Here is a 19,659-nt window from a genome sequence, read left to right as displayed (position 1 = left end):
ATTCCCTGAGATTCCTGCCGGGCTTCTTCTTTTTTTTTTTTTGTTTGACTGGATAAGAATAGATCAAAAGTGACATTGTGCTGACCTTTTAGTGCTGAACATCTTGGCAGCGTCTTCTTTCTCGTGCTCAGAGGCTCTGGGAGGTCGAGGTTTTGATGTTGACTTTTCAAACCTGCAGGAAGCACGCACACACACGGACGCACACACGCATACATACAAAGCAGAAAGACAGGGGACAGAAGGAGATAACAGTGAGGTTTTCAGCATCACAGTCTTGTTGCCCTCAAGTTGTCTGAACGCCTAGGCCACGCTGACCTCAGCAACATCCATTAGCTGGCCTCCAACTGAGCGATTCAAATTGACTGGGCATGGCAGGAGGGAGTGTGCAGAGCAGAACTCAGTCAACATGACAAAAGACAATGCATGGAGTCAAATGTCAGCTTTAAGAATCATTTTCTTTACTTCGCCACAGCTGATTAAAACAGTGTGGAATTAATTAGCACTGAAGCTGGAGCGACGAGGAACAATTAAAATGCAATTAAAAAAAGGAGAACTATACTGTATATGTGCTTGTGTAGGCAAACATACCACATGCAGGCTATTAAGCAGCTCTGAATGGTTAAATCCCCAAACTGTCTCTGCCTATACCCACCACTTTGTATAATGGCTGGGAGTTAAGGTTATCAGAGACTGTGGAGGAGGAGCCGGAGTAAAAGAAGATAGGGTTCAATAATTAATGCTGAAGTCTATGCAGGCCTCACTTCTCACCCTCTCCTGTCTGTAATGAGATGAGTGGAGGGCCAGAGGGAAGGAGGGAAGGAAAGGGAAGGAGAATGAGGTGATTAAAGCACACCATCTACCTCCTTTCCCCCCCCTCCATCAGTTAGACGCACCGGCGTGCACACACACATACACACCATATCATTTATAACACCTGGAGTGTGTTTCCTCTCAGCTACACACTGACAGGGAGCTGAGGAGAGCTGAATAAGCAGGCGTAAAGGTTAACAAAGTAGTATGACACTGGAAACATCTGATAATTCATTCAGGTGACATGGAAACCGCAGATGTACTCACTTCTGTAAGTAATCTTAGGCAGCGCAGAAACCTACTTTGTGGCTTCCATATTCACAGACGATAACGGTAAGCAGCAAGCAGTCTGCCAATTATAATATGATGAATATGGAGAAATAACTTCTTCATAATACATGTTTGACTATTTTAAATACAGCCTGCAGTTAAGATTAATTGTTCTGACACTGCATTCCTGTCAAGGTATGACGTGCGTTTGATAATGCAATTAGCTGGATTAAGGATTAGAGTAGTCTCACTTTTAGAAGCCAGACAAAACACACATCTCAGATAAGGGTAGAAGCTGTTGTCAACAGTTTGTCACCAGTTAGGATGCCAGTGTGGTCCTTACTATTCAATACCAACGCTAACAACAAACGGTCTACCGAAGGTTTGTTTACTTTTTCTCTTGTTCCCCTGCTGGAGCTCAGCCTGCAAGCTGCTGTGTGTCAAACATGACACGTTGAGACAGAAAAATACCTTTTGTCCTTCCTTTTAATAATTTATAAACTAGAATAAATAAAAAAAACATTGACATTATGCAAAAAGGGATGACTAAATGTGATCAGTTCAGTTGGACTTTAAAACCACAAATGTCAGCCTCCTCGTGGTGCTAGAGGGAAAGTCAGCAGGATTCATCCTTTGGGGACAGTGGATGTCTGCACAAAATGCCATGGCTATCCATACAATAGTTGTTGAGATATATCAGTTTGGAAAATCGTTTAACTTTAAAGCAGTACATCACATTTAAACAGGTTCTGTTTTTTTTTTATATCTGAAACATTTCATACTATTATGGCAGCAGGGGGACGTTAATGAGACGAGAAATACCTCGCCATAAAGGGCTGCAGGTACATGCACACTGACAGCCAATTATTATAAAATATTTCATTTCATTAAAGCAAACTGTTTATCTAATCTGAGGGAAAATTCAGAGCCCAGGGAGTACAGAGAGAGATGATTTCAAAGAGTCACATAATTTCCTTTTCCATTGCTGTTAAAATGTGACTCATCCTCCAATTCGTCACAGTGTTCCAGGGCTTTAAAATGATTACACAGAGTGCTTTACCAAACCCAACCAGCACTCCCCTCACAAAAATAACAACAAACCTTCAAGCTTTCAAAGGGTCTATACTGAACCAAGACAAAAACTGAAAATACATTTACACATTATTTGGGATTATAGGAGGCCAGCTTCAAGTGGTCTTAAAGTGAGCAGGAAGTTTCTTATTTAAGCAACATACAGTAAAATGAAAAAGAAACTCGAAGCCAACAAAGAGGAAAAAGGAGACGATACTACAGGAATACAAGTACAAAACATGAATTAAAATAAACCCAGCTGCTCTTTTTTTTGGGTGTACCACTTCAAGTTATTTGACTAATGTCTCATTTAAGTCATGTGACGTTGCATTTGGATGTTCTTTTCTTCTCAAATTTGACTGTAAACTGCAAAGGCAGACACCCGCAAGCATTCATGTTCTGTTTGTGTAGACATGCTGAAAATGCAGAATACGTACAAGGTTGGTATTTGGCTTTGACCTTGTCGCCCATTGCAAGGATACACTAACCTCAGCCCAGGGGAACTTCAACTAAGAGCCTTCAGGTGAATGCTGGGATGGAGGTGGGGCTAATGTAATGGTGTAAGAGCAGCAGCAAATGATTGCAGCGCTTTTAGCAGAGATTTTAGGTGAGTTGCGGTGCATTGAAAGTAGGGCTACGAAAGTTAACGGCACTAATTTATTTAACGCAACTTGCGATTTTTAGGTCGTAGCGGGCTCAGGTTTAAAGCTTAAGTGAAGATACTGGTATCATATGAAACTATAAAAACCTAAGGAATCCATTGGTACCAACCGTGGTACCAGGTGGTACCTCCTTCTCGACCAGCTTGTCGAAAAGGAGGCTAAATATCGCTTCAAACTTCACTTCGCTTCAAAGCGGTCCCTTGACCTCTGACCTCAAGATATGTGAATGTAAATGGGTTCTATGGGTACCCACGAGTCTCCCCTTTACAGACATGCCCACTTTATGCTAATCAAATGCAGTTTGGGGCAAGTCATAGTCAAGTCAGCACACTGACAGCTGTTGTTGCCTGTTGGGCTGCAGTTTACCATGTTATGATTTGAGCATATTGTTTTATGCTAAATGCAGTACCTGTGAGGGTTTCTGGACTATATTTGTCATTGTTTTGTGTTGTTATTGATTTCCAGTAATAAATATATACATACATTTGCATAAAATAGTGTATTTGTCCACTTCCATATTGATAAGAGTATTAAATACTTGACAAATCTCCCTGTAAGGTACATTTTGAACAGGTAAAACATTTTTGATTTTGCGATTAACTATGGACAATCATGCGGTTAATCGCGATTAAATGTTTTAATCGATTGATAGCCCTTATTGAAAGATAAATAGAGTTAATATAAATGGATTTTTAAGTTACAGAGAGGAGTGTATGTCTGGCTTTCTGCTTGACCCATCTCGCAAGCTTGGTTCCATTTTATGCAACCATGTAAAAATTTACAGTGAACACACAATATTGCTTTGTTCTGCCCCTCAGTAACATATTGATCATACAATTTCATTCCTTCTTTTTTAAGTGTAATTAACAAAAGGCAACATTGAATGTTATAGCTTATTTGTATGGTTTATCTGTCTTTCTGCACTATTACCAAATGCATAAACCTACACCACAAGAATGCACCAGTGGAGCCATGTGGTTCCTGCTGACATGAACGGACCTTGTCTACTTCTATCTCTATGGCAAAAGGACCTTGTTTGAGGATGTTTTCCCTGCCGAGCTTCATTAAGCCAGCCTTGTGTTTCAGCTTAATTGTCTCTACGCGTGCAGAGAATCCTGACAAACACTATCAGCATCCGAGCATGTAATGGATCGAGGTGAATCCCTCCGACAGACAGGGGGGACAGCAGGTATTGCCGGTGCTCAGGCGTGCACTTTTGCTGAAAGCTGCCGGCCGTAAAACAACAATGACACAGGGGTGATGTGTTGGGTTTAACACACGCAGCTCTAAAGCTCAGGGCTGACGGAGCTATTTCACACAAAACAAAGATGAGCTAAGCATGTAACCAGAGTAACTGAAAACACATCACGCCAACCGTCCTCTCAGCCGAGGCAAATGGAGTGAATTCCATTCTCAAATCCATACTGTTTTAGATGTAAATTTCAACCCTCCCTGGCGCTGGGTGGTTTATGAATGACGAGGAGAGGAGGTAAATAAAGATATCAGCTGTGCCGGTTCCTGGATGAAATCCAGAGTGTGAGCAGGAGAAGTGGAGTATTGATCAGAGGCCGGATTAGCTGGCCCAGCATGCAGCTAAATCAGGTACAGAGGGAGGGAAACAACACAACAACATCAGCCACGTAACACAGGAGGTATAGCTGAAGTATTCTAAAGCAACGCATGGCCGTTTTCTTTTCCAATATGCCTCGGAGACATTCAAGAAAGAGCAGGAAAGACTGAACTCTGGCTACTCTAACAGCTGTGGGCGATACCCTTTTTGTCTAAATCGATTTGTATTATCGGGCATCCTGACTGTATTGATAATTGCCGTAGGCTTGAAGGGTGAACAGTTCACCGACATGCAACAGCACAACATTTCTCAGTGTGTGAAAATGTCTGGTGAAAATGCCCATGTTTCCTTACAGTATAGCACAAGGATTCAAAGTAAAAAATTCAGTGAAGATGCCTAATTTGAAATGATGAGTATTTGGCGAGTATTAAATTCCAATATAGTCCAGTAGCTGCAGTGGCATTTCAATCAGGGCCCGGTTCGCTGCAGTGATATGACTCATCTTCTCTATTCCCGTCCCCTGGTCGTCCCATTGTCTGCACCTCACCATTGTTTACATCTCTCCCCCCCCCACTCCAGTGCCTCATCTCTCCTTTCTCCCCAATTCATTTCCTTGGCTGTGTCTGGCGGCGCACACACAGAGCCTGATTGCAGCACGTTTCCTGAACTAATAGGGGTCACATTAGCCTGGCAGGAAACACAATGCCATTATGGAAATGCTCAGTCAATTACTGGGCAACGAATAAACACCCCCCCGTCTGTCATTTTTTACTCTCATATTTGCGTTGGGCTAATGGTTGCGATGCACGGTTGTTATCTGCTCAGGGGCATCTTATCTGCGTCTCCCGGAGGAACTCGGCAATATGCTCGAGGTCAGTTGTGTCATTGTTGGATTGTTGGGTTGCCTTGGATGAGAGCGTTTCCGCTGCAAATAAAACATCTCCATGCAAATTTTGCCAGCCACTTGTCAGTGAAACGGGATAATGGATTCATCTTTCAGTGTCCAAACATCACGTAGCCTTAATTGTAGTCCTGTATTAACACCTTCTTCAGTAATTTAGACTGAAGAATGACAATAGATGTATGTTTGACAATTGCTTTCAATTTAGTTACTGAATTGATTTAGACAGAAAAGCTGGAAATATGACTAAATATGAAAGTAAGATAATAACTTTAGCACAGACCTTTCCAGTTTACTTCCCTCATATGCCATTTACCCTAATAAAGCACCAGGAGGCTAATTCTAGCCTGAATCATAACAGCTATATCTTTTATAGACAACGGGCTTTGGGTAATATTATCTATGCTTATGGGAACTGCAATGAGGTTAAAATATGGAAGACTTCTTAAATTACCATTTCCACTAAACACAATATGAGCTCACATTGGCTGAGTTCATTTAATATGTTTTATTACATTTTTTGAACCCGGTCCCATAATGAATTTAAATACAAGATAACAAGGTAAAAACAAAAAAAAACTTGGTTGTAAAGTGAGCTTCCTGTAACACCAAGCGCTTCAGAAATTTGCCAAGAAGTTATTCATAGATACTGCGGGAGATGATGGAGAGATGAGTACAAAATGTACAATTACTCTGTTGGTACATTTGAATTAAAGCTGGTAAGACTAGAAATTGCGCACATAACTATTTCCTCCAACTTTCACAGATGATCTGACTCTCGGCAGTCAGAAATGAGCACATATTAAGGTGGTTAGAGAACAACGTTATTGCTAGGGCTTGGCAATATATCGATATTGTGATATGAGACTAGATATCGTCTTCAATTTTGGATATAGTAATATTGTAATATGGCATAAGTGTTGTTTTGTTGTGTTTTAAAGGTTGCATTACCATAAAGTGATGACATTTTCTGAACTTACCAGACTGTTCTAGCTGTTCTATTATTTGCCTCTCCCCACTTAGTCATTATATCAACTTATTTATCAAAAATCTCCTTGTGTAAATATTTTGTAACAGCTCTAATAGTCAACCCTACAATATTGTTGCAGTATCGATATCGAGGTATTGGTCAAAAATATCGTGATATCTGATTTTATTTCTTGCCCAGAGTTAGATGAAAAGATAAATACTACTCTCATGTCTTTACTCTAAATACAGTATGAAGCCAGAACCAGGAGACCGTTAGCTTAGCTTAGCAAAAAGACTGGAAATGGGGAAAACAGCTGGCTTGGCTCTGTCAAAGGGTAAAAAGAAATCCACCTACCAGCACCTTTAAAAGCTGACTAATCAACACAATGTCTCTCAGGCAGCAACATTATCTGAAATTTCTCTATTTTCTCTTAATTTTCTGCTAAAAGAAAAAAATACGGGTTACACCCTCTAAACACTGTATAAGGGCAGGAATTAGCATAGGTAACGCACCCTAAACACTATAGAGGGGCATGTGTTGTGCCGGGTGTAAATACTCAGAATTGGAGAGATGCCACCAAAAAAAGTCTGTAAGAAGAAAAAGAACTTCAGCAGTAGTGAAATTGTGGGACTGTTAAATAAACTTAAACAAAGTAAACATGTGATTTTCTAGAGCGTCAGTACTGGAGTTCCAGGAAAATCGAAAACCCAGCAAAAGCTTTGCCCCTTGGCAATCTGAATCTGAATTAAATAGATCTGTGTGATCTCTAAAAGTGCATTCTCTGTGGAAGGCCTGGTTGGCCAAAGCACCGAAGAGCAGAAGCTGAACACACGCAGTATCAGCCAAGGGCTTTATAGTCTTAATTGGGATCAATGGACCAGTTGTATTTCTTTAGCCCACAAATTCAATAATCCCATCACTATAATTACTCTAAAACATAATTATATGAGGATATTCATGCGTTTTTTTTATCTTCCTCAAATCTAAAATTCATGTTTCATTGCATTGGACAATTTGTGGACTGTGAAAACACAATGTTTTTTTCCTATATTGGTACGGGTGCTCTCCAATCATAAAATGTTCTCTGACCTAAGAGAAGAGCAAATATAAGAAAATGTTGGTGAATCCCAGAAATCTATTTTAACAAAATAAGAACAAACTGTGGATATAAACAAAAACGAGGAAATTGTTCTTATATAACTTCTTGCATGAGGCCCATTGGGTCTCATTTCTTTGATAAGTACAACAACCAAAATGTTTTATTAGTTAATATATTGTAAATTGTCGAAACTAGAAAACCTAGGGAATCCATTGGTACCAATCCTGTCATACTAGCTTGTCAGGAAGGAGGTAAAATAACGCTCCAAACGTGCGCTAAATTTTGGCGAGGAAAAACTGTCATGGCCATTTTCAAAAGGGGTCCCTTGACCTCTGACCTCAAGATATGTGAATGAAAATGGGTTCTATGGGTACCCACGAGTCTCCCCTTTACAGACAAGCCCACTTTATAACAATCACATTCAGTTACACTCACAGCTATTGTTGTCTTGAGGGTTTCTGGACAAAAATGTGTCATTGTTTTGTGTTTTTAATTGATTTCCAATAATAAATATATACATACATTTGCATAAAGCAGCATATTTTCCCACTCCCACGTCGATAAGAGTATTAAATTCTTGATAAATCTCCTTTTAAGGTACATTTTGAACAGATAAAAAATGTGCGATTAATCACGATTAAATATTTGAATCGATTGACAGCTTGAGTACAATATTTTCTTTCTAAATGCATGATGTTTCCAAAGTCAATGAGTAATCGTGTTAAATAATCGTGATCTCAATATTGACCAAAATAATAGCAGCCCTAGTCAAGTCAAGTCAATTTTGTTTCTAAAGCCCGATATCACAAATCACAACTTTGCCTCAGGGGGCTTTACAATCTGCACAGGATACAACACCCTCTGTCCTTTACGGTACGACCCTCTCATCGGATGAGGATGACTACATATGATGACAGCTGAGGCAGTTCTGACGGTCCGATCAGTTGTGACACCCAGATCATAAATCAGCCCAACAATGGAGTCCCTGTTAATGCTGTAAGCTGCAGTATAGAAAGTAGTAGAATCCTAGAAAGTTCCCTCTCTGAACATTTCCCTCAGTTCCTTCAACTTTCAAGCCCCCATGAGAAACGCTATCTCCCGCACATTACATCAAAATATGTCGTAGCGTAGCTCTATTAGAGTAGGAACAGTCAACGAAAGGGGTCGATGAAAAAAAATGAACCACTTAAAGAGATATTGACACGAGGGCCCAGAAACAAAGTCATTCCTCACACCAGGGGAACGGTTCTCTTCTCTCGCCTGCTTGTACAATATAACACCATTCCAGGCGGGAACTACACAGCCCCATGAGATTACATTATGCCAAGAAAACTACTGAGAATCTCTTCTTCACAGCTCACCGTTTACTCAAAATAAACCCCTGCCTTCCTGCGTTGATCTATTTCTGTCTGTGAGTGTTCCTGAGGTTTTCTATGAGCATGGAGGCTGCACATGATGATGACAATGGTGGGAAAAAAAAGAGAAAACCTCAGCTTTCCAGCAGAGTAGCTCATGGCAAGGTATGTACGGGAGCTAGAACACTGTCAGTTTGAGTTAAAGACGTGTACACAGTCGGTTTGGGGGACTGCTCTCTGCTGAGTCACTTCACTGTGTGATATTAGGCTGACAGAGACAAATGCCCGTGGAGTATCAGTCAAAAATGACCCCCGTCCCCTTGCTTTGATTCAATTAGCTTTCAAGCAGTGTCCCAAAGTGGAACCAAAGGCAATGTTCGCTCAACTTAAGTGATGGGGCCAAATCTGATTTTAGTTTGCTGACAGCGTCGCCTTCTTCCCATCAAGTTACGTGGCGCGAGTTTTGTGATGTATGTCATCTGGCTGTCACATTATCACTCCGCTCGCAAAGGGGGGAGGGGGGGATGCACTCAGAACATGCCCTTAATTTACCCTGACAGCTATTCGGATGATAAGTTTGGACGTTAAAAGTAAAATTTGCAAATTTATCAGAAAACGTGTGCCTGTGCAGGGGGTGAAGAACGGTAGTAGAACGGAGGAAATGAGCGCAGATTCATTCCTCTCAAACCAACTGGAGGGGAAACAGATTTAAAGCTGCAGTGGGTAGAAATGGAGCAAATATGATTTAAAAAAGGTTACTATATCCTGACAGTAGTGCATAAGACAAGTTATCTGAAAAAAATCATGTGCCTCTGTCTCCTCCGGTGCTCCTAATGGCAGCATGATGGCAAAATACAGGATGAAAACAACCAATCAGAGCCGAGCTGGAGCCTGCTGTCTCTGAGCAGCTGTCAACCACTCGGGAACTTCGATCAAACGGTCAAACTAGGCAGCGCTGATCAAATATGAATCAATATTCAGTGACTGTAATACCTATTTCTCGGAATTCTGGAATTTTTGCCCAGTGATGCCGAAAACATTCTGCCTACTGCAGGTTTTAATCACTTTCAACACCAAACATCAACACTAAAGAGTGCCTCTGCCATCCTTTATCCTATCCATGTAATCAGTGATTTGGGTTACATGGCCGGCATCCTGATGCATCATGGGCCAAGTACACTGGGAGGTGTTGCTATGATCAAGAAAGGAGGAGGAGGATGAGGATACATGGGGGGAAGGGGGGGTCACTGGGACGGGTTCCTGTGGCTTAGCATGGCAAATCCTCTGTAATCCTCCAACCAGTCCCATGGTGCTGTTTACTGTATGTGGGTAAAGCTATTGTGGAACCAGACCAAACCCGCCCTGCTACCATGTAAACCACATAGCTGGTCCTCCACTATTGGTCACCTGCTCTCTTTTTAAGAGGACTGCTGAGGATGTTTATCCTTCCCGAAATCTCTTTTGAGATTATCATCATTAGACGGCGGGATAACAGGCAGGGAGCCAGACAAAAGAGACGAAAATCACATAGAGAGGGGTGCGAAAACAAAACATTCCTCAGGGTATTTATACCAAACGGAGGGAGGGCTGGAGGGGGGGGGGGCTGCTTTATGGCCTGCAGTCTGGCTGCGTGGTACAAAGTAAAATCATTATGGAGAACAGAAGCTTTCTCCAGATCAACGTAAGTTATTTCCAGCAGAGCACACCACACATGAAGCATCAAAGTGGCATGAAAGCATCGTCCTGTCTGGGAATCGCCGGCGCATCTTTGTGTCTCAAGCCGGTATGGAGCCATAAAGCAACATAATGGAAGAATTTATTTCTTGGAAGCTTTCAAATTCATCTGCAGCTGGATTCCTGGAATCACATTACAACAGAAGGCAACAAATCACTGTCACTGGCCTTGTCATTATCTAATTACTTTCTTGTGGATTCAGGACCCTCCTCTGCCCTCACTCGCCTCCCTTTCTCTGTTTGTCTCTCTCTCCTTCGTTCTATTAATATTTTGCAACACCATACTTCTCTATTATTCCAAAAAAATTCAATATCACCAAAAAAGTACAGTCTATGAAAAACTAATAATTGCAAAAGCTAAAATAAAACTGAATTAATTCCTTCATCTAGCAGTTTAATTGCTGGCACCAGGACTGAATTGAAATGCACATGCAGCTGCTTGCCAAGATTTATTTCACTACATGCTGAATGAATAGCAATAAGTTTTTAAACAAGTGGGGATCATTTCGGGCAGCGCTGCAGTGATTACACGATTAATCCATCGACAGAAAATTAGTTGGAAACTATTTTCATAACCAATTAATTTCTTTATTTTTTAAATTCTCTGATCGCAACATTTCCAATGTGAGAAAAATATTCATAAACTTGAATATCTCTGGGTTACGGACTGTAAGAGGAAACGAGACATTTGATGACCTCACCCTGGACTCCAGTGTCGAAAACGACCGGGGCTCCTGTAAAGTAGCACATGAGGCTGGCCAACTACAAGCTTCTTACGCAGCCTGAACAAAGTACTTAACAGAGTCAAAACTTTGGCACGTAATCAGAGGAAAGGTGATTTTGGTTTCAGACAAACCCTCTTTTAGAGGTTTATTATGTAAGATTAACAGCCTCATGTGGCACTGCCCGGCATCATTCAGCCTCAAATGCTTCTTTATTCTTTTTCATTGCAACAGCTTCTATGAGTTTCAGTACAGGGTCTGAACATGGATTAGCATCAGCCGGTTACAAAGGCAGATTTAGGACTCCAGTGATGGTGGCTCCCTCTGGTCTGTTTGTTTGAAGAGCTCTCAAAGAACCACTTGCGAACCATATGTATTACAGACACATACAAAAACAGTTCCTTACTGGCTACATGGCACTATTATAGAACAAATAAGAACCATTTATGACTCATTTTTAATATAAAACTGCAGTACTTAGACACTACAGAATCCCCATGGAACCACTTATATCTGCATGGAGCCACTCAGGGTTATAAAGAACCACTAATTTACCTTCAGATTATGAAAGGTCATATAGCATCAGCTCAATGCAAAAGCAGTTTTATACTAGATGTTGTCATTGTACAAAAAAAAACTGGCAGCAGTTTAACACTCACAGAACGTGTTGTAGGAAACCTTCTGCCTGGCAAAAAGTCTGATGTTGGTAATTCAGCGTGTGTTCGCAGAGATTCCCGGCTCTACCTGACAGCCGTGTGTGTGTGTGTGTGTGAGTGTGTGTGTGAGTGTTAGCGTGTGTGTGCATTAATGAGGTTGCAGAGATAGATGAGATAGTCGCAGCTGTTAAAACACCACATGACTTTAGAGCCCTTCACAGATGAATCTGGGAGATACTGAATTTAGCCGAGGCCACCTCGATAAACATCAAGCCTCATCCCTTACAGCTTCGGCTTATCGGTGCCAAAACAAAAGCATCAAAAGCATGAAAGCACAGTTTGATATACTTGAAATGTATTTTGTTAGAACCAATTGAATTTGTTTTTCTTTTTAAAACACCATGTATGTAATCGTGTCTGCTAAGTGAATATAGTTCAGTTTCATCAGTGCAGTAATCAATTGGTAACAGCGAGCACTCAGTGACGACGGCGGGGTGGAGGATTAATCAAAGCCAGCAGGACCGAGCATAATTTGATCATGAGAGTCATCGTTCGAGTTGTGAGTGTCGCCTGTCACTGGCCGCCATCCTTTGTAATAGGTGTTGGTGCTTGTTTTCTCCAACATGACAAGATTTGTATTTCAAAAGATTAGTCCAAATTTCCATTTGATGACTACAGCATGGTTAGGGAAATCGCTCAGCATTTCACATTAAAATGTTGGACTCGGAGCTGAAACATTTAATTGATTGGACAGAATATTAACCAGCAACAATGATTGTTTGAGTCACTTTTCAATCAAAAATGCCATATTACCTAGTTCCAGCTTCTCAATTTCTTTATGTTATATAATAGTACACTAAATATTGTTGGGTTTTGGACTATTAGTCGGACAAAACAAGCCATTTGAATATGTTACCTTGGCACTTTCTTTTTACATTTTTTAATAGTAGAGCTGCGACGATTGTTATCAACTATTAAATTAATCACCAACTATTTTGATAATCTATTGATCGGTTTGAGTCATTATTTAAGAGAAAAAAAGTTTAAATTCTCTGATTCCAGCTTCTTAAATGTGAATATTTTCTGGTTTGTTTACTCCTCAGTGACAGTAAACTTAATATCTTTGAGTTGTGGATAAAATAAGACATTTTAGGACGTCATCTTGTGGTTTGGGAAACACCGATCGACATTTTTCACCATTTTTTGACATTTAATAGACAAAACAACTCATCGATTAATCGAGAAAAAAAATCAACAATGAAAATAAGTGTTAGTTGCAGCCCTAGTTGGAGTAGTAGCTCCTTAAAGAGATAATATTTGTACGGATTCATGGCGACATTATTAAGAAATAAGGCTGTCAACGTTATGTAATAATAATCCGTTAACACAAAATTGTTTTAACGCCACTAATTTCTTTACCGCAATCGATCTTTCGGAGGTTGTAGCGGCTCAGTTTTTAAGCTAAAGTGAAGACACTGACATCATATGAAACTAGAAAATCATACTAGCTTGACGTGAAGGAGGCTATATAACGCTACAAAGTTGCGCTAAATTTTGGCGAGGAAAAACTGGCATGGGCCATGTTCAAAGGGGTCCCTTGACCTCTGACCTCAAGATATGTGAATGAAAATGGGTTCTATGGGTACCCACGAGTCTCCCCTTTACAGACATGCCCACTTTATGATAATCACATGCAGTTTGGGGCAAGTCATAGTCAAGTCAGCACACTGACAGCTGTTGTTGCCTGTTGGGCTGCAGTTTGCCATGTTATGATTTGAGCATATTTTTATTCTAAATGCAGTACACTGATGATGTGTTCAAGCCGCACCATCTACATGCAGATGGTGTTTCTTCAAACTTATGCTAAATGCAGTACCTGCGAGGGTTTCTGTACAATAATTGACATTGTTTTGTGTTGTTAACTGATTTCCAATAACAAATATATACATACATTTGAATAAAGCAGCATATCTGCCCACTCCCATGTTGATAAGAGTATTAAATACTTGATAAATCTCCCTTAAAAGGTACATTTTGAACAGATAAAAAATGTGATTAATCTCAATTAACTATGGACAATCATGCGATTAAGAGCGATTAAACATTTTAACAATTGACAGCCCTATGAGGAAAATGTTAAAATGAACAAAACATGAAGAAAGTCTATGTTTTCTAACTAATGTGGACCACCAAGTAAAACAACAAAAAAGCCACGGTGGTCACAAAACGAGTCGTATCGTGACACATTTTCATGAGCATGTAACACTTGAACACTCAACTCCTCCATCCCTCGACCTTGAACATCTCACAGACATTGAACAAACTACAGGAAGCATCAGCAGAGCACAGTGTGTCTCTGGACAGTAATACAGCTCCTTTTACCTGAACACGCTGACCCTGCTCTGCACTGATATGTTTTATTAGGATGTATAATAAGAGATTAAGGAGTCTGGACAATATACAGGCCCCGGAGGCAGCTCATTCTGCACCTTATGGGGCTATACCTTATTGCATTATGCAATGTGGTAATAGGCTTAGATACATGCAACTCTGCAGGGGCGGGGGGGGGAGAGTTTTGGGCTGACTCTGATGACTCACTTCATTAAGTCTCCCTTCCTCAGAGCTTTCTAGTTGCTGAGGAGTGAACTTTCCACGCTCCCGCATTAACGCTGACCTCGGATGGCATTTACAGTAGAGTAAACATCCACTTATTAACTCACTAAAACAAGAAAACATTTTTATTCATACATGTCTGAGTTTATAATTAACATTTCAATTTCTGGTATTGTATTTCCATGTTTTTCTTTTATTTCTATAATATCCTGTAAAAAGTCTGACCTTATTTCTCTCAATGCTGTCTTTATTCTCCTCTAGTACCTCTAAATGTTCCTATAATACTCCTACAGGGAGTCCCCTGCCTACTTTTGCTGATATATTTGTCCATTTTCTAGAACAGTGAAATGTCTGGTACACTAGTAATGCTAAAAGATAAAAATGGACATAAGCTACCTCTTGATAGTAGTAGAAATACAATCAAATGGACACAAATAGCACCCAATGGTGCGTTTAGGGAACAATTGCAGCGACCCTTTACCTGAATTTCACCTGCACTGTCTGAAAGCATCACTATGCAGAAGCAGCATCCGAAAAGAACTATTTTTAACCCATCCGGGCTCCTGAGCTGCACCAGCTGCACGGAAACACAACACTTTGCAAACATTAAAGCTTTATAAGGAAACGACTTATCCGGCCACATCAAAACAGAAGCCGGCTGAGTCGTTTCGGAAACACAACACAACACAACGCGCACTGCTACTCACTTTAACGAGAGAGGAGCCGCTTCACATGGACGCAAACATCACTCGGACACACGGTTTAGAAGTGTTTCTTCATCAGGCGTGCACCATCTCGGGAATGTACACACGGGCAGACATGCGGAGTCATTTGACCTTCTCCCAATAGAAACTACCATCGATGAGACGTAGGAGAGGGGAGGAGCGGACCATACCAAGAGAGGCGTCCCGGCCAGGAGAGGGGGGTGGTGGGGAGAGGAGGAGGAGAGCTGTCAGACTGGATGCTCTGCTGCAGGAATGACAATGATCTAGGAGTTGCAGTGAAGGGTGGAAATAAATGTAGTAGAGCTAGTAGGTGGAAATAGAGTGAAATAGCAGCAGTTTCATAAGCAATTTAGTTTCACTAGACATCTCACCCTCCCTTCTGCTTTCCCGCGTTAGAGGGTACTTTTAATTCCATGCTGAAACATAAACAATGTATAGGCCTATGCATTATTTAGACTGCTCCATGTGAAGGTTTGGACATGTTTATTTTATTTAACCTATATCTAACCAGGAAGCTTTTTATCTCAAACACTTTAATTGATTACTCTATCAAAAAATAAGCACAACTACAAGCCAAGTGTACCTTTCTGTAGGCCTATAAATCAAGAATACTTTGTTATACTTTTCTTTAGTATATCTTGATCAAAAGATTAAGTACAAGTAGGCCTATAAACCAAGTACAATTTGACTTTTCTGTATACTTCTCAGTATGAGCCCTTAGACTTTTCTGTATACTTGTCAGTATAAGCCAAGTATACTTAGACTTTTCTGTATACTTGTCAGTATGAGCCGAGTATACTTAGACTTTTCTGTATACTTGTCAGTATAAGTCAAGTATACTTCAACTTTTCTGTATACTTGTCAGTATAAGCCGAGTATACTTAGACTTTTCTGTATACTTGTCAGTATGAGCCCAGTATACTTAGACTTTTCTGTATACTTGTCAGTATAAGCAAAGTATACTTCGACTTTTCTGTATACTTGTCAGTATAAGCCAAGTATACTTCGACTTTTCTGTATACTTGTCAGTATAAGCCAAGTATACTTACACCTTTCTGTATACTTATCGGTATGAGCCAAGTATACTTAGACTTTTCTGTATACTTGTCAGTATAAGCCAAGTATACTTAGACTTTTCTGTATACTTGTCAGTATAAGCCAAGTATACTTTGACTTTTCTGAATATTTGTCAGTATGAGCCAAGTATACTTATGTATACTTTTGTTAAGTATATCTCTGATAAGTACATAAAAAGTAAACTGAAAGTATGCTCTCTTTTTTTAAGTTTAAAAGAAGTATACTTATAGCACACTTGAATAAACTTCTTTTTGGTAAGGGTGTGTATTATTTAGACTGCTCCATTTGATGGTTTGGACATGTTTATTTTATTTAACCTATATCTAACCAGGAAGCCTCTTGAGATACATTATCTCACACACTTTAATAGGCTACTCTGTCAAAAAATAAGCACAACAACAAGCCAAGTATACCTTTCTGTAGGCCTATAAGGCAAGAATACTTAATTATACTTTTCTTAAGCATATCTCGATCAAAAGATTAAGTACAAGTAGGCCTATAAGCCAAGTATACTTAGACTTTTCTGTATACTTGTTAGTATGAGCCAAGTATACTTAAGGCCCTGACACATTAAGCCGACTATCGACTGTCGGACAGTTTGGGGCCGTCAGTAAGCATCCATTGGCCTAGTTTTTTTGGTGTGTCCCGCACCGTCGGCTCTAGTCTGCCTGTGTTGGAACTTTTTCAACCAATTCAGCATGTTGATTCGGCACCAGCGCATGTCGGTGAGAGAAATCACTCTGATTGGCTGTTTAGCTTAAACCAGTCAGTGCACGAGAGGAGAAACGGACGTGAGGAAAACAAGCCAACGAGTAAAGGCAATAGGAAAAACACACAGAAGGCTCTTCTCATTTTTCATCTTCATCTCGTCTAATCATTCCAACACACGGATATTTTCACAGCGACATGGCCGTCTGGAATGAAGCTAAGTGGTGAGTGAGAGTGGTGGGCAAAATGGTTGGCAAACGCTGCTTTGTTTCATGTACGCATCATAACAACAGCATTTATATCCGCAGTCCTCGGTCTTCCGGTTTCCCTTTTTGAACGACGAATACAGACTAACGCAACCTGCTGGTGTGGAAAGTTATTTCCTGTCATGCAGGGGCAGAATGGACGTGGTAGTTGCCTGTCGGCTGTAGTCTTTGCAGTGTGTTCAAGTGCAACTCTTTGGCCAAAGCAAAGGCGACGTAAGGCGACGTGAGGCCGCTAGTTCTTTGATGTCGGCTTGGTGTTTCCCCAGCTTCCCCTAATGTAAAAAAGGATGCTTCACAAATAACAGCATAAAATCCATTCAGGACTATTACAGAAATAAAAGAATTGCAGTGGGGTCAACTGACTTGGCCCAATCAAGCACACAGTTTATGTACTGCAAGGTATACTATAACGATATGTTATGATGATATAGTAGGTAAAAGGGCATAATTAACTTACTCTAAACCATTGACACAGTGCAAATCCCCACTTGGAATTTAATCTGACAACAGTGGATATAAAAGGTTGCCACTGTCACTCACTTACCCCACAGAGATGCCATACATCCCGACAGAATATTAATAGAATATTATAGCAATAGGTGATAAATTAAATAGCAAAAAGGACTCTCTAAACTCTATTCAGTCATATGTGTGTGAGCTACTCAGACACATACTGACTGACTTAGAACCTCAATGACAGAACATCCAGTTAGACAAATATCAATATAATATAACACTTTCAGCTTATAGAAAGATGTTATGAACTATTATATCTGCATAAAAGGCAACATCCTTGACTTATATTAGTTTTACTCTGCACACTTGTGCCTGTAGAAGAGTATCAAAATAAAAAGCAAAATCCTGGCAGTGATGAAATGAAAGCACCTTGGGCTGTTGCTTTACATGTGTGGCCTTGTGAGAACACAGCCTGTTATATAGCGCTGCAAGGCATTATTTACATGCACTATAAACCGTCATTGTGGGTTTAAAGGAGAAAATACAGATATCAAACTGGCTCTGTGTTGGGACTTTGCAGAAGAGAATCCACATGAACGCCTGAAAACCATTTGAAATGTTGTCGTACATGGCTGCATTTATGTTGTCATGCTGCATGTATGTCTTGTTGTTGTGTCATGATGGTGATGTACAGTCATGTTAGCTGGATGGGGCCCAAGGCCAAATGCAGACCGGGGCCTCTCCCTCTCTCGACCACACCGACAACACCAGGACTCCGTGCCCACTGAGTTGGAAACTGCATTTCTCAAGTATAAATGAAGACTTGTTACTGTATTGATTGATGGTGCACTTCAGCAGCAAGGGGCTGAAATCGATGAGCGCCACATGGAGTCTGAAGACAGAGGGCTGAAGACCGATGGCCGTGATGCCTACCCTCCTGAACACCCCAGAGCTCACTCATAAATAAATGAGGGAGACAGTGCATTTCCTGAAAAATAGCTTGCTTTGGGTCTCCGTATACCTTTTCACACTGAATCATCCATAGAACAGAGAAAAAAAACGCTCCATTAAGATATTAGATATTCTTCATTCCGCAAATACGCGTCCTGTTATTCATGGAACAGAGAATCCATTCATCAGAAATTAGTTAAAGAGGCTCTTCATTGCAGTAATAACATTTAGTGTGTGTGTATGTGTGATTATTCTCACACCCATCATAAAACTGTAAACAGTCTTGCACAAATTAATTTGGCTTGAGACTTACTGAGAGCCAGTAAGTATGAATTTCTCATCTGAGTGAGTCTGAGTGAAATTACTTGGAAGGCATTGCCTGTGATGTTAAATAAAACTCAATGGAATGGTTAAACAGAAAACATGACTTTGGGCCTCTTGGTGGAATACGATAGACCCGCATCTTGGTCTGTATAAAATGAACAGTATCTCACCTGGCATTTGTGGTTGCAACAACATGGAAAAAACATTGGATTCAAAATGTACCTTAAAGGAGATTTGTCAAGTATTCAATACTCTTATCAACATGGGAGTGGGCAAATATGCTGCTTTATGCAAATGTATGTATATATTTATTATTGGAAATCAATTAACAACACAATTTATGACAAATATTGTCCAGAAACCCTCACAGGTACTGCATTTAGCATAAAATATATGCTCAAATCATAACATGGCAAACTGTAGCCCAACAGGCAACAACAGCTGTCAGTGTGTCAGTGTGCTGACTTGACTATGACTTGCCCCAAACTGCATGTGATTATCATAAAGTGGGCATGTCTGTAAAGGGGAGACTCATGGGTACCCATAGAACCCATTTTCATTCACATATCTGGAGGTCAGAGGTCAAGGGACCCCTTTGAAAATGGTCATGCCATGGCATGACCATTTGGTTGGTACCAATGGAATCCTTAGGTTTTTCTAGTTTCATATGATACCAGTATCTTCACTCTAGCTTTAAAACTGAGCCTGCTACAACCTAA

The 19,659-nt window shown here is 40.4% G+C and overlaps 1 protein-coding gene across 2 annotated transcripts in view; it reads right to left on the bottom strand.

The window, feature by feature from the left end:
- Positions 1 to 15,295, bottom strand: part of oxr1a (oxidation resistance 1a) — a 187,897-nt gene extending 172,602 nt beyond the window's left edge. For both annotated transcript variants that reach the window (XM_037785297.1, XM_037785300.1), the window contains exons 1-2: positions 15,141 to 15,295; positions 86 to 172 (exon numbers count right to left, since the gene is read on the bottom strand). In XM_037785297.1, the coding sequence (XP_037641225.1) occupies positions 86 to 102 (17 nt within the window). In that variant the 5' untranslated portion in view covers positions 103 to 172; positions 15,141 to 15,295. The remainder of the gene's footprint in view (positions 1 to 85; positions 173 to 15,140) is intronic.
- Positions 15,296 to 19,659: the final 4,364 nt, after the last annotated feature.

This window comes from Sebastes umbrosus, chromosome 11 (assembly GCF_015220745.1).
Source record: "Sebastes umbrosus isolate fSebUmb1 chromosome 11, fSebUmb1.pri, whole genome shotgun sequence".
Classification (NCBI taxonomy): domain Eukaryota; kingdom Metazoa; phylum Chordata; class Actinopteri; order Perciformes; family Sebastidae; genus Sebastes; species Sebastes umbrosus.
Note: the sequence above shows the minus strand (reverse complement) of the source record. Positions and strands in the feature narration are given on the sequence as shown.